General features: G+C 37.5%; 1 protein-coding gene across 1 annotated transcript; it reads left to right on the top strand.

The window, feature by feature from the left end:
* Positions 1 to 549: 549 nt before the first annotated feature.
* Positions 550 to 14,020, top strand: ruvbl2 (RuvB-like AAA ATPase 2). The gene is made up of 15 exons (XM_081365110.1): positions 550 to 668; positions 1,372 to 1,426; positions 1,655 to 1,710; positions 1,820 to 1,961; positions 2,122 to 2,251; positions 4,138 to 4,204; positions 5,892 to 5,998; positions 7,398 to 7,491; positions 7,595 to 7,718; positions 7,861 to 7,955; positions 9,428 to 9,546; positions 9,642 to 9,761; positions 12,852 to 12,981; positions 13,087 to 13,201; positions 13,726 to 14,020. The coding sequence occupies exons 1-15, from the start codon at positions 561 to 563 to the stop codon at positions 13,749 to 13,751; spliced, it is 1,488 nt and encodes a 495-aa protein (XP_081221236.1). The 5' UTR covers positions 550 to 560; the 3' UTR covers positions 13,752 to 14,020.
* Positions 14,021 to 15,899: the final 1,879 nt, after the last annotated feature.

Raw genomic sequence — 15,899 nt, forward strand, 5'->3', positions numbered from 1 at the left:
CTTGTGGTGCCATCTCAAAGAGGCAAAAAATCTCGGCATAACCTCAGACATAACACAAGAGTGACCTCTTCTGGTTGCAATCACATCTGCCTCAACATTAGGGCTTTTCCCCCTTTCCACTCACATTTACTTGCTGATAGTCTAGAAAGAAAGAAAGAAATGCAGTATTCAACAGGTTTGTTTCAGATTTATACTTGTCCTTTTCTTCCTACTTTATTTCTCAAGGTGTTGACAAAAATTGCACACTTTAAATTTTAGTTTATATTTCTACATATTTCTTACTATAGGCTTACATCTACTCACATCTAAATTTATTTTTCCATGATAGACTATATTAAGGTTTTAAAAGTAGTTCTGTAAAACAAATGAAATCTGAAATAATAGCCACACAGTCATAAATGAATCAACTCTTCTGCTGAAAATAATGGTGTACATGACAAAACATTATTGATTTGTTTATATTATTAGTTCAGCCCAGTCTTACTGATGCTACCAAGGCTAGTCCTGTTCACAAGCTTATTTTATCTTGGTGACAAGCTGAAGCTATCTAGTTCTAGTACATGCACACATCCAGAACTCAAGCACGAAGTCACGTGTTCCGCCCGGACTGGTTTCACTGCGCACCCATTCAACACAACCGCCTGACGGGAGAGAACATGGCAGCTCAGGCAAGTCCAATATATAACGTTTTATTTTAGAATTATTGACAAATTCGCGATTCTCTTAGGATATATATAATATAATATATGTATTTACCAATATTGTGTGCTGTCTTTAAGGCCTTGGAATGTTTTGTGAATAATATTAACGTAACTTATTTCTGTAAGCTTGCCGCTTTTTAGCACATGTGCTTCAATTTATTACAATAATAATTCAGATATAATCCAGAGCTTTGAGATTTCGATGTGCATTCATTAAAATGGCTTTAATCCAGATATTCAGAAATTGAAAATCTTTTTTAATTGCTGTTATTTTACTAGGCTGCGGCCAAAGCTTGTGTTTATGGTTGCTTAGCCTCCATACCACTGTTTTTATTGGGAATGTGAAACTCCAGCATGTAACGTTATGCTGTATTATTGGCGCATTTGCCACAAATTGTCATCGCAGTAACGTTAGTAAAATTACGATGCCGCATTTTACAGTTTACACTTTACTGACCAACTTAGCATGTCTAAAAGTTAAACTAACGTTAGCTGGAAACTGTGTTGCGCTCCTGTGTCACTATGGCAACGCACGCGCTTAACGGTTGTTTACTGCTCAAATTAGTTCCCAACGAAGCATTAAACATTGAAAATATCACAACGAAGCATTAAAACACAATTTAATATTTATTATTTAGTAAATTATGTTTACCTTTTTAATTTATGAAAGGTTGCAGCCACGAAGGTTCCGGAGGTGCGAGACATCACTCGCATTGAGAGGATTGGTGAGAAACTTAATTACATCATTACAATAACATAAAAAACACACACACACACACACACACACACACACACACACACACACACACACACACACACACACACACACACACACACACACACACATATATATATAAATGTGTGTGTATAAATAATGGCTCAGTTTATAGAACTTGCGTTACAGAATGAATGTACAGAAGTAAAGATGCCATAAATGTTGACTTCTGTCACAGGTGCACACTCTCACATTCGTGGCCTTGGGTTGGATGATGCCTTGGAGGCACGACAGGTAATTTTCAATAAATATGATTGATTTACCAGTGGAAACATACTTGTCGTTGGCTTAAATATTGTTCACAGTATGTTTAAAACAAAATGCTGAACCTGTCTCTCACCAGGTGTCTCAGGGGATGGTGGGTCAGCTGGCATCTAGGAGGGCAGCTGGGTTGATCCTTGAAATGATCAAAGATGGTCAAATTGCTGGTCGTGCAGTCCTTATTGCTGGCCAACCTGGAACGGGCAAGACGGCTATTGCTATGGGTGAGTTTTTGCATCATGATTAATCACATAATATATAATATTATGTTGCTTTTTATATTGTAAAGCCATTGTAAAATATTATATGCTAACATGTGACATTACAACAAACTCCGTAAACAGCACAAGACCTATTCACGATTGAGAGCTGTTTATTGTACAGGTATTGCTCAGTCCCTGGGCCCTGACACACCTTTTACTGCTATGGCCGGGAGTGAGATTTTCTCTCTGGAAATGAGCAAGACAGAGGCTCTGAGCCAGGCCTTCCGCAAAGCCATAGGAGTCAGGATAAAGTGAGTGAGGCCGATTGAATGGTGAAACAGGATGAAGTTACCAACCTCCACAAATATTAATATTAGAGCCCGACCGATATGGATTTTTGGGCGCCGATGCCGATACCGATAAAAAAAAGCCAGATACCGATATATCGGCCGATATTATTTATGTGTATATTATAATACAGTAGCAATATTATTTATGTGTATTATAGTACAGTAAGTTTGGACACACTTTACAATTGGTGTGTACAAACTTTTGATGGGTACTAGAGCCCGACTGATAAAGGATTTTGAAGGCTGATACCGGTACAAATATTTGTTGGTTTTAAAATCCGATATTCCGATATATCGGACGATATATATATATTTTTTTTCAGAAACGCGCAACAAAACATTAACAAATTTCCCTAACATTAGTTATTTGTAGTTATTTATGAGTTTTAACTAAAATAATATGATAATGCATTTTAAAAAGAAACTTGTTTCTTGTATTGTCACAACAGAACAGAGGAACATCAAAATATATTAAAGTTCTGATAAATAAAATGTATAAAAATACAAACTTAAGATTTTTTTTAAGACTAAACGTTTAGTCCTTTGAACAAAAACAACAATTTCACATTCAAATTGACAACAAATTCAAATTGTCATAATTTACTCTCTCAAGTTGTTTTTTTCTTCTGTTGAAAATAAGTTATTTAGATGAATGTGGGTAACCAAACAGTTGATGTACCCCAGTGACTTCCATAGTATATTTTTCTCCTTTGGAAGTCAATGGGGACCAGCTACTGTTTGGTTACCCACATTCTTCAAACTATTAATATTAGAAAAATATTAGAAGGAAATTAATACAGTTGGAACAACATTAGAGTGCCTGTAAATAATGAGATCATTTTTATTATTGGGTGAACTATCCCTTTAAGGACAAGCGGCAATGTGTTTACAATTGCTACTGTCTGTTTAAGAGCTGAGCATGACACGTCTAATGTACACGCATTTGACAAGCGGACAACCGACATTGTTTATGTAAATCTGTATTAGCACAATAATACTCGAAAGATAACTTAGTCCAGTATCCAGGCGCTGGTACTAGAAAGGCTTTTAGTGCATGTGAGCTTCACATGTACGCGCTGAGAAACGCACACGTTAGAACAGCGCATCAACATTTAAAATTAAATGTTTAACCGACAAAGCATTAAAGCACATGCACATTATGAACTTTTGTGAACTGCAGTGTTAACATTCTATGTGAATATAGCCTACGTCGCGTTGTTCCGCTTCACTCTCGGCTTATTTAACCGCAGCAAAACTGGACATGAGTCACAAATTTTGTCATCCTTATTTGAGTTAAGAGAACTGATAGGGATGTTCTTTTAATTGTTATTCAAGCAATGTATGTCTCGTGAGTCGTTACCAACTCACCATGAACACACTTCACCGCTGATCTCACTCGCGGTTCTCTCTGCCCGACTCGGGCTGGATCAGCAGGTTGCTGAATGTGTGGCGCGTTATACACGAGTGTTGCCAACAGGGACGGTGTAGAGCTCTCTGGTGGACAAACTATACAACGGCAACACTCATAACATGGTTGAAGGGTGTTTCGTCCGTTTTTATTTTATTTTTGAAATATTAATTTATCGGCCGTTATAAATGCCGATACCGATAGTTTTGAAAATGCCTAATATCGGCCGATAATATCGGCCGGCCGATATATCGGTCGGGCTCTAATTAATATGCTTGTTGTCACTTTGTCATTATGATCTGTCAAATATATAGGGCAATAGGCTTTTTTTTTTTTTTTTTTTTTTTTTTTTTTTATAGTTCTAGCATAAAGTTTGTTTTTTGTAATACTTCAAAAAGTATGGCATACCTGCTTATGTTCTATGTTTGTTGTCTGGCAGAGAGGAGACTGAGATCATTGAAGGAGAGGTGGTAGAGATTCAGATCGACAGACCGGCTACAGGAACTGTGAGTCTGTGCTCTCCTCCCTCCATTAACCAGCTTCACTGAATTAACCTCTCTATTTTGTTACCATTGTTTTTTCAGCACCAGACTCATATCAACTGCTTACAATCATTAAGAGAATAGCCTAAATTTTGAAACTCTAAATAGGGGTGTGCGATATCACGATTTTTGATCGTAGACGATTAAAATGTCTCCACAATCTGCTTTTGAAGAAATATCATAGTATTCATGCTACAGTGCATTCTGTCAGTTCAGTTCTGGCGCCTCCGTCTCAACATACTCTACAATGTGACGTACATTCACATCACATGTTAAAGGGATAGTTCACCCAAAAATGAAAATTAGCCCATGATTTACTCACCCTGAAGCCATCTTAGGTATATGACATTCTTCTTTCAGACGAATGCAATCGTTGTTATATAAAAAATGTCCTTCCAAGCTTTATAATGGGAGTCAATGGATAAATTTTTTTGGAAGTCCATCAAAGCGCATCCATCCATCCATGATTAAAGTGCTCCACGGGTCTCTGGCGGGTTAAAAAAGGCCCTCTGAAATGAGGCAATGCGTTCGTGTAAGAAAAACATCCATATTTAAAACTTTATCGACTAAAATAACTAGCTTTCGGCAGATGGCCATATGCAAGTCGACTTACGCCAAAGAGTAACCCTTGAACTTGACGCACAACATAATGACGAACGAGGTTGCTCGGTTTGTTTGACACGTGAGAGGCGTCAAAGCTTACGCTACTCCTACGTCATACATCGTCAAGTCTTACTCTTTTGGCGCAAGTCGACTTGCGTATGGCTGCCTTTTTTTATGCCATTCTTTATTTCATATTTTGTTACCTAAGGCTTTGTTTTTAAAATAGGTACATCAGTTTGGCTGTAATGCTCAGTTACTTGCAAAATAGTAAAACCAACATGAAAAAGAATTGTGATAAAATCGTGAATCATGATTTTCCTGAAAAAAATCATGATATGATATATTTGCCATATCCCCCACCCCTAACTCTAAATAATAAAGAGGTTAAAGTCAGCATTAAACAGAATATTTTGATCGGTTTTCTTCCCTGTTGTTACATATATATTTGAGTAAAATGACATCATGAACAAGAAAATGTAGGGTGGGACTTTATATTGTCCATCAAGAAGTGATTGGATCGTTGTTGTTGGATAATTGCTATATTTCATGTGAGTGACAGGTTGTTAAAGGGGAGAGAATATTGCTCAGCCATTGTGGAGAAGAGATAATGTTGTGAGAGGCTGGCACAGTAATGTTTTTATTAAAGATTATAAAGAATAATTATTTGGTTATGAAGAATAATATGCACGCTTAATTTATAATAAATACTGCAGTTTTCCATAAAAAAAAGAAAAAAAGAATTGTCATTGTGACTGTAACATTTTGAAATATAAGAATTTTATCACGCAACACACTTTCCTTAATGCACTCTAATTCAATTCACTTATTTGGTGGAAAGCATTATTAAAGATGTTTATCATTCTTCAGTGGGAAATGAACTTTTTGTTATTATGAAAGTGAGAAATGAGTTTTCAGCTACCGTGATAAGTTGAGTGTAGGGCTCATATTAGTGCTCAATGTGACTATGCTTGCATAGAAGCTAGGGCATGTCCCTAAGTGAACTCAGTTAGCTGGAATCATTTCCTCTCCTTTCTGTATTTGTGTTAAGGGCGCAAAAGTGGGTAAACTCACGCTGAAGACGACAGAGATGGAAACCATCTATGACCTGGGGACCAAAATGATCGAGAGCCTCAGTAAAGAGAGAGTACAAGCCGGGTATGTAGATTATAAAACTGAAAAATGTCCTCAAAAATCCTCAATGGATCAGACACAAATGGATCAGACTGGACTGCCATCCAGCTCCTCCTACAAAATGTATTAATCGTGTTTGTAACTCTAACCACCGAAACACCTGGGGTCTCATTTATAAAACTGTGTGTAGGATCCTTACTAAAAGTGTACGTGCGCCCGAAAAATATTCAGACCTGCTCCACATTCCCTTTATAAATCCCAGTCAGCGTCTCCACCCCGTCTCCTCCCCGAAATAACCATATATGGAGCATACAACGCCTAGTTTTACTATGCACACCCTCATCTCCATATCATGTGATGCCATGTTTAATGGTACAAGACTTTAGAAAAATATGAGATACGGATGTGCCGTCACATTACATTGCTAAAAATTATTTAGTAGCCTATCCTTGCCTTGTTTTTGAATACATAAATCAAATAGTATAAAATACATTTCAGAGAAAGTTTTTCTCAATCTTTTCCACTGGCCAAATAGTTAATTGCTTTATATTTTCAATGGAAAAAGATAGGCCTTATTGTTCTTTATTGATCATTATTTGCGTGAAATTTCTGCTATTATCATGTGCTAAGCAATCCTCGCTGTAGTTATAACATTGAAAAACCGCATTCCACAGGAAAAGTATTCAAAAGCATCACATCCACTACAAATATTTCTTATTATTAAAATATAAAAAAGGTTGTAACTTCTCGGTAATGATTTTATGTAATTTAAGTGTTTAGCTCCATTAATGAGACTGGCATATTTAGTCTAAATGTGTAGATGTTTTATCAGATGTAAAACATAGTTTTAGTCATCACTTTTATTTATTTAAACTTTTGTTGTGAACATTACATCACTGTATTTATGATTAGGACTCATAAGGAAGATTTAAAGTGTTTTTTCTTCATCTGCCGTCAGTCCCTTAGCTGACCATTGGTGTCACCAAACTGCTCCGTCTCCAAAACGTTTGTACGCATGGGTCAGAGTTTGAGTGCAGGTGCGCACATTTTCCCGTCAAGTTTGTTTTTATAAACAACTTATGGGTTGGAAGTGGCGTACACCTCTTTCAGGGCCTGTTTTGAGCGTACGCAATGGTTATAAATGATGCCCCTGAGGTTTGGTCTTATCTGGATTCCAGTAGTGAGCCCTGGAGTTATTGCATTATTACTATTATTAATAGTATTAGTAATGTTATTATTGTTAGTAGTTGTAATCATTTTTTATTATTATTAATAGTAAATGTTATGATTAATATTAATTTTAATTATATGATGTTGATAACAGATTACCCATGCATTTAAGTCATATAAAGCCCCCCCCCCCATTTTTTCAGTGCTTAAACTGTTTAAGAACTTGCACATTGTTATATTTCATATTCTACAGAGATGTAATCACCATTGATAAAGCCACAGGAAAGATTAGCAAGCTGGGAAGGTCTTTTACTCGAGCAAGAGATTACGACGCCATGGGGTCACAGGTACACATTCTCTCTTCGTCTGTGAAATGAATCCATCAATCAATGACAACATTTTCCTGAGAGTTTTTTATTTATTTATATATACTGTTGCTGTTTATTTCAGACACAGTTTGTGCAATGCCCAGAGGGAGAACTGCAGAAACGGAAGGAGGTCGTTCACACCGTCTCTCTTCATGAAATTGACGTCATTAACAGCCGCACTCAGGGATTCCTGGCCTTATTTTCAGGTTTGTCACCGCTTTTTAAAACTGGTAAACTAGATAATGACATGCTCAGTGAAACTTATCCTTGATTATTTTTTCAGAATCAAATGGCTCTGTAGATGTTTGTGTGTTTGCTGTATTTGATGTTTGATTGTCTGTTCTGCAGGTGACACAGGAGAGATTAAGTCAGAGGTTCGGGAGCAGATCAATGCTAAAGTGTCCGAGTGGAGAGAAGAAGGCAAAGCTGAGATAATTCCTGGGGTAAGCAGACCAGACAAATAAAGACAGAGGAACCAGCCCATTTAGGGCTTTACTTTAGGGTTTTTTTTCTTGAAAATCGTCCAACCATTGACTGGTTTTTAAGAAAAAACCTAAGACTTTAACCCTGCATGTTTTTTTTGAAAAAAGTTTGATTCCATTTTCTTTAATTTAAAATAAAAACACCTAATTCTTAAATCAATGAAATGCTGTAGAATTGCCTCCAAAATGTAGGTATTAAATTATATTTTATATATAAACTGCATAAAAATCTCTATGCACCATTTGCTCCATATATTCCATCCATTGAAGCAATTCCTCTTAAAGGGGGGGTGAAATGCTCATTTTCACTCAATCTCCTGTTAATCTTGAGTACCTATAGAGTAATATTGCATCCTTCATATCTACAAAAAGTCTTTTGTTTTATTATATTTTAATTGAAAGATTGGCTGTACCGAGTCTTTCCGGAAAAAAACGAGCGGCTGGGGCCGGGCCGTGTGGGCGAAGCTAAAGCTGTGCTAACGCGCCGAGCTAACAACACACAGAGACATTTGTTCAACAGTTTTACTCACCGTTCCAACGCACGACTGCAAACCTTTATCATTGTGACTGCTCGATCCTTAAGCATTAGACGATCTGGGCTTTGTTTATAAAACAATCATCGTCGAAATGCAGGGAACAACAGTCTTACACAACGTTTATGCTCAGGAAAACAAACTCCATCCACGGGTGCCTTAACGCTGGGTTCTTTGGGAATCTGTGCAGGGTTGTCTTGCCCTGGCAACCAAAAACACACTTCTTTGGTGACATTGACTTCCCAAAAGCCGGGCAGGGCGCTTTGATGGCGAACTGCTTTCACTCTCTTGCTCTGTTTTACGAGTGCGCGCGCGCCCGCGATCTTACCGGAGAAGTGCCCTTAGGACCCATATAAGGAAATTCCGCCCTCTCTTACGTCAGACAGAGCCATACTCGAAAAAAACTTTCCGAAACTTGTGACAAACCGGAAGGACAATTTTTGGAACAAAAATACTCCTTCAAACGTACAACTTAACTTTTGAAACTTTGACCATGTTTAGCATGGGAATCCAACTCTTTAACAGTGTAAAAAAACTCAGTATGCATGAAACAGTAATTCACCCCCCCTTTAAAATACAAATAATAATATGAATGTATGATTCTCTGTATTTTAAAAACTAGATCATATTTTTTAAGGGCAAAAATAAGTTTTACATACAGCTTTTCTGAGGCTTCAATGCCTGAAGATTTTAAACTGGCCAGTGGCCACCAGAATGTTGTAACCAAGAAATATTTTCATTTGTGTATTTCAAGTCTACTCTAAATTATTGCCATCTTATATCCATCATGTTTTGAAATGTATTTGTTATTTTGAGGTAGCACCATTCTATAGAGATAATTTATGCCTGCAATGGAAATGCATTGTTTTGTTGTTGAGGTTTTTTTTTTTGTGGTTGCAGGTTCTCTTCATTGATGAGGTCCACATGTTGGACATAGAATGCTTTTCTTTTCTGAATCGAGCCCTAGAGAGTGATCTTTCACCTGTACTCGTCATGGCCACTAATCGAGGCATCACCCGGTATACACACAAACACAGCATCAATAACTACCATTAATACATGATGATATTGTGGATCATATCTCCTCATTCACTGTTGCGTTTCATTTTTACAGTATTCGAGGCACCAATTACCAGAGTCCTCATGGTATTCCCATAGACATGCTTGACCGTCTGCTGATCATTGCTACCACTCCCTACACCGAGAAAGAGACCAGACAGATCCTGAAGATTCGGTGAGAGAACTTTCCAAGGTCATATTGTAGGGCGGCACGATTTGGGGAAAATTGTGTTTTTGCTTGTTAAAATTGTGATAATTTATGATTTTAAATGCAAAAAAAAAAAGCAAGACTAAGTTTGTTGTGCCTGCTTGTAGGGCTGCACAGTTTGGCCCAAAATGTTTTGCTTGAATATCAATGATTACTAAATAAAAATATTAGGGCTGGGTAAAAAATATCGATTTCTCGATTTTAATCGATTCTCATTTTTATGAAACAATATCGATTCTTAAATCCCAAGAATCGATTAGTCATCCTGTTTTCAGTTGATGAATGAATGGATCATTGTTGCGCACATCCCATCCAATAAATCGCAATAATCTTTGTGCTTTGTTATTATTGATATGAAACAAAGTCTCAGATTTCAAATTACGTCTATTTTCTTACGAAATTCAAAAACATAATTACCGTTTTGGCGCTGTGGCGTGAGATCGCTCCGACGCAGCTCAGCTCAAAAGAAACAACAAAGCAACGGAAGCAACTCTTCCGCCTTAATAATACCAGTTACAGCGCGAAATAAACATGAATGAGCATCTGAAAGTGTGTTAAAAGATAGAGTACAACTTATCAAAGTCCGTATCATGTCTCATGGAATCGCTCAATCAGTGTTTCAACCGTGCAAAGACGTTAGTAAACAATGTCATGTAACGTCACATTTACCTCAGAAAAAATATATCCAGTGACCATAAACTCGTTAGTCAGCTAGAAAAGTTAACTCTAGAGAGGACTGAGGAGCATTTTGTTAAATATATGCACCATATTATATATTCATTATAATTTTTAATGTTCTTCGATATTTAATGCATGTTTGAATAAATCTGGAAAGTTTTTTGTGACAGCCATCATTTAAAATTTTATATAATTTCATATAACTTTATTATTATAAAAATAAATAAGTGTATTTTAAGTGTTTGTATACATCAGTTAATTTTTACCTTCAATATTATAGTAGGCTAATGAAGCCTATAGGCTACAACTGACTCCCATGGTTTAGGCCTACAGCATTAAGAGATTTGTTTTCCTTGAGAAAATTTGCAATGTATTGTACCTGATATCCAAAATAATCGATATTGAATCGAATCGAATCGTAATCGTAATCGAATTGAATTGCAAGCTTGTGAATCGAAATCGAATCGAATTGTGAAATTTGTGTCAATACCCAGCCCTAAAAAATATGAAACAAAATAAGAATTATTACTATTGTAATAACACTATTTGGTTACTAAAATAAAACATACAATATTTAAGAATGAATATAATAATATAATAATTAAAATAATAATTTTATTTTACAGAAAACCTTTATTTTATGGGTTAAACATGCTGGTGGCCTTTAAGCTATGCCTCATTAGAAAGGAACTTTTCAGTACACTACAATGGAGAAAAAACATATTTTGGATTATTATGTTTACTTCAAATTTCTTTAGAGAGAAGTATTATTTTTGCCTAAAATAAGGTGGTGCGAACATTACTGAGAGCTATAAACATATGTAATGTACGTTTCATTCATACTGGAAGCTGGACGGCGCCCTCGTGCCAAAATTCCAAATATGCTTCACAGAAGTAATAAAACCTATGACGTTCTAGGAAAGCCATTATATGGACAAAGGTATCCAGCTATCGCTGTAGCGGAATAAAAAGAAGCTAGAAATGCATTGAATTACTAAACAGGAAGACAATAAACACACGACTGTGACAATATATGGTCATCTGTGTCCAAGCATCTCAGGTTTTTTCTTAAGTATAAAGTATATTTAAAACGCAGTGCTTAGCAGCATAGCATTAATTTCATTATAGAATCATATATACCGTCTGCCTCACTCTGTGACAAGAAGCCACTTCAGATCCCAAATAGAAGCTATTTCAAACACTCGACTGACATTATGAAGTGAGTTTGGAGTAAAAACATGTAATGTTTTGCTCAGTTTGCTTTTCAAATGCACATCATTAGCGACTCAAACTCAAAGCGCTTGCAGAGATCGAAATGCTTTGATCATACTGCTACTCCCATTATGAAACACTGTGCATATATTCAGTGTTGGGCATTAGCGTCGCTACAAATAGTGACGCTACTAGTTTAACTACATTTCTCTGTAGCGTGGTGGTAGTGTCGCTGTTTTCTGAATCAAATAGATTTTCAGTAGCGAAGCTCTTCTTTTGATCAAGTAGTGCGGTAGCGTCCACACAAGCTACATTTTCCCAAGCATTTCTAAAGCTCAAGCTCAAATTGGAAATATAACTGGTAAGTATCACTGATGCAGGATCAGTAAGTGACGGTGACTACTACTACTTCGTGTTTCACGGCGGTTGGCAACCATAGGGCCATATGATTTAATTCCTGCGATGCGGAAAACACGGGTGGAATCGCGGAACCCAGGCACAAAAAAATGCGTATAATGTGGAATTTGTCAGATCTTGGATGAAAAGTAGGTCAGTAAACTAAAATAAAATCGCAATATAGACTAATGTCTGTGAATATTAAACCGCATAAAGACTATTTAAATAGGAATCATGCATGTTCTGTGTCTCTGTGAATGAATAGAATGAAGCACTGTTTCATTTACCACACACTCACACACACATTGAAGCATGCATGACGCTCGCAATGTTTTCAGCCTATATGAGGACATTAATGCATGAACTTGATCTACACAGCCGCTCTGAGAGTCACTTCAGCAGCATTTTAGCTTGATTTGAGAAAAACTATTGTCATATCATAAAAACACAGAGACTCAAAGGTCTACACGACAACCCGTCAAAATAAAAGGTTGGTTTAACCTTTGAAGAAAGTTTTGCTTAAAGGGGTGGTATAATGCCCTTTTCACAAGATGTAAAATAAATCTCTGATGTCCCCAGAGGGTGTATGTGAAGTTTTATACCCCACAGATATTTTTATATAGCATGTTAAAATGCCTCCGCAATTTCCTAATCAAACTAAGCCAAATCGCGATTTTATATCGATTAATCATGCAGCCCTATCATATCATATATCTAGGCTTGAGAGTTTTGTCTCACCTCTCACCTTACACACGTGTGTTTTGTGTTTAGCTGCGAGGAGGAGGATGTCGAGCTCAGTGAGGAGGCACACACAGTTTTAACACGTATTGGCCTGGAGACTTCCCTCCGTTACGCCATCCAGCTCATCAGTACTGCAGGCCTGGTGTGCCGCAAACGCCGGGTAATGCTAACACGCACGTATCATGGCTAGTGCTGCAAGAAAATACAATAACAGAAGTAGTGAACAAGCATTTTTGGTCTGACCGTGGTTGGCTATTTCTCACAGGGCACTGAAGTCCAAGTGGAGGACATTAAGAGGGTCTACTCTCTCTTCCTGGATGAGTCCCGGTCTTCACAGTACATGAAAGAGTACCAGGACTCCTTCCTCTTCAATGAAACACGTGAGATTCTTCTCTGCTTTTCTTGCCCCTGATTCCTGGGGGTCTTACAGCAAGGTCCCAAGGGCCCATATGTCATATGTTCACAATGAATCTTTCTTTTCTCCAGCAAGCACATGCTTAATGTTATTTTGAAGCTGCACATTATTTGATTGAAGAAGCAGTGTTCCCAGAGTGATAATATACAGACCAACATCACTAGGGCTTTTCATGCCACTTTGTCTTAGTGTTGCATTCCACAATTAATCCTGCTTTGGCTTTTTTTGGAACTGTTTTAATTTGTGGAGCCACAAAACCCCATAATGAAATGGCCATTTTATATCTAAAATGTAAGCTACTCTGTCACCTTGTTTATAGAAGTGTTGTATAAAAGCAATATCACACTCACAGTCTTGCTGTTGTACTGAATGTCAGCCTAATTTCTTCAGCAAAAAGCACAATTGTGAGTGTTATATTGCTTACAATTTTGAGGTGTAAAATTGACTATTTACAATGTATTAACTTCCACTTTCTATTTCTTTGTTCAGAATCCCCTCAGATGGACACCTCTTAATCAGAGACACTGTGAAAGGGTATACTCCTGTGAAGTCCATTTACTTTTATGACCTCGTCCCATGCGACCGCTGTAGTGTTCATGCAATTGTGTTCATGCTCTCAAGGTTTTTTTTTATTATTTTTTCTCCATCCTCCAAGTTTTTTTCTTCATTTGTTACTTGGTATTGCTAGATTTTATATGTTTTGCATTGAATAAAAAAAAAAATTCTTCTTGTTGGCTTTATAACATGGCAACCAAAAGGATGAAATAAAAACTATCTGACCATGAATATAATGCTACTCGTGTCATTAGGCGGCCTCATAAGCCTGAATCCATTGATCTTGATAACTACAAATAAATAATCTACAGTGTTTGTGAGCTTAGGCAATATTCATGAATAGATCCTAATGTTCATGCAAGAAGCAGTGTTTAAGTATTATGTATATATTATTTTAGTATTCATTAAAGGGGTGGTATAATGCCCTTTTTTACAAGATGTAAAATAAGTCTCTGTTGTCCACAGAGTGTGTATTGAGTGTGTTTTAGCTCAAAATACCCCACAGATATTTTCTACAGCATGTCAAAATGGTCCTTTTTGAGGGTCAGTTAAAACGCGTTGTTTTGTGAGTGTTCCTTTAATGCAAATGAGCAGGTCCGATTACCTCACGCAGACGAGCACTGAAATGTCCGAAACTGTCCTGCCTTTTATGTTTAAACTGGAGTCGAATAATGATGGAGAGGATCAAGAAGAAGTGACATGTAGAATGCAACATGACGTTTCTGAATGGTTAGTTGATGAATTTATGTTGCTGATGTGGAGTTAAAGGGTTACTTCAGGATTTAGCATTAAGCTTTGTATTAGTAGAAAACCGGTAGTATTTTCGAATTACCATGCTTTCCACCCTCATATCCCCCTGAGACAAGAGATTTATGTATTTTTTGTCTGGAAAAAATCCTCCTATGACGCAAAAATCGTCATTTTGCGTCATCGGAGGATTTTCTGGCCAGAGGCTAAAGACTACAGCCAGTAGATGGCGTTGTTCCGCATGTTTTCAACTCGCCCATAGAGGGTGGGATCTCACTCACAGAATGTACACACAGTCAGCCGTCTTTCTTTGGAAGCTAAGCTAGCAGGCTCTTGTTCTGTGGAGAAAGCTGAATAGTAGGAGAAAGCTGAGTAAGTAACCATCCTCCTTTTCCCGGACTTGTCCGGCGGGCGAGATCGTTCAAAATGTCCGGGATTCAGCTTTTGCTTTCTGCGGTCGCCATTCATTGTTTACATGCACACCTTTCAATCTAACTGAATTCATTCCGATTGGTGAATTTGAATGTAGTGTTTACATGAACGCTAAACAAGTGATCAGTTGATGTGCGTTTTACCATTGCTAAGAAAAATTCCCGCTCCTCCGTGAGAGATGCGAGACCCGGCGCGTCTCAGTATGTAATGACGCCACCGGCCTCGCGCCGTTCTCCCGCGGCCGTCAGCCTCGTCCTGCTCGCCACAGTAAACATGATGAATGGCGACTGTAGAACGCAAAAGCCGAATCCCGGACATTTTGGACGATCTCTAAATCCCTGGCAAACTCATCACGTAGGCTAGCTTTGTTGTTTACAACTGCGCACTCTTACCGGTAGGCGTGGCCTCCTAAGGCAGCGAAGCAAGTGCATTCTGGGAGTTGTTGTCTTTCATCCACATAAGCCAAAAATACATTTTCTGGCTTTTCTCAGTCTAGAAAGCTCCAAATTCAAAAATTTCTTCACATTTCTTCTACTTAAATGACCTATTTTAAATACACATTCATCTTCCCAGAGGTGAAGTATCCCTTTAACTATCTTCAAGTCATTGATTAGCATATACTGTCATGATAATCTATAAATCGCTCATGTGGGAACTGTTGTAAGATGCCTACAGAGTGACATGCTATTGCATTTGTGTTACGTACTGTATTGCATGTGAAAAGACAGATGCGACAGCTTGTGCAGACTCACAAATGTGCTCTACAACAACTAATCCTCTTCTCAACATGGACTGGGGGCGGGGTTTATGTCAATTTTAGGGTTAGTGACGTCACTAACCCGGGAGGAATGTCGTGTAGTCCCTACCAACCGTTTGTAGTCCTTAAAAAGCAATTTCTTTAAAAGCAAATATATTCCTTTGCTTTGAAC

This window comes from Scardinius erythrophthalmus (genome assembly GCF_964197995.2).
Source record: "Scardinius erythrophthalmus genome assembly, chromosome: 5".
NCBI classification, from domain to species: domain Eukaryota; kingdom Metazoa; phylum Chordata; class Actinopteri; order Cypriniformes; family Leuciscidae; genus Scardinius; species Scardinius erythrophthalmus.

What these genes read in the sequence shown, in the direction of transcription:
- ruvbl2 (XM_081365110.1), top strand. Translation starts at nt 561, where the DNA reads ATGCACACATCCAGAACTCAAGCACGAAGTCACGTGTTCCGCCCGGAC. An exon ending in GAGAGAACATGGCAGCTCAG is followed by an intron (nt 669 to 1,371) that starts GCAAGTCCAATA and finishes AATTTATGAAAG; the next exon opens with GTTGCAGCCACGAAGGTTCC. An exon ending in ATTCCTGGCCTTATTTTCAG is followed by an intron (nt 7,719 to 7,860) that starts GTTTGTCACCGC and finishes TCTGTTCTGCAG; the next exon opens with GTGACACAGGAGAGATTAAG.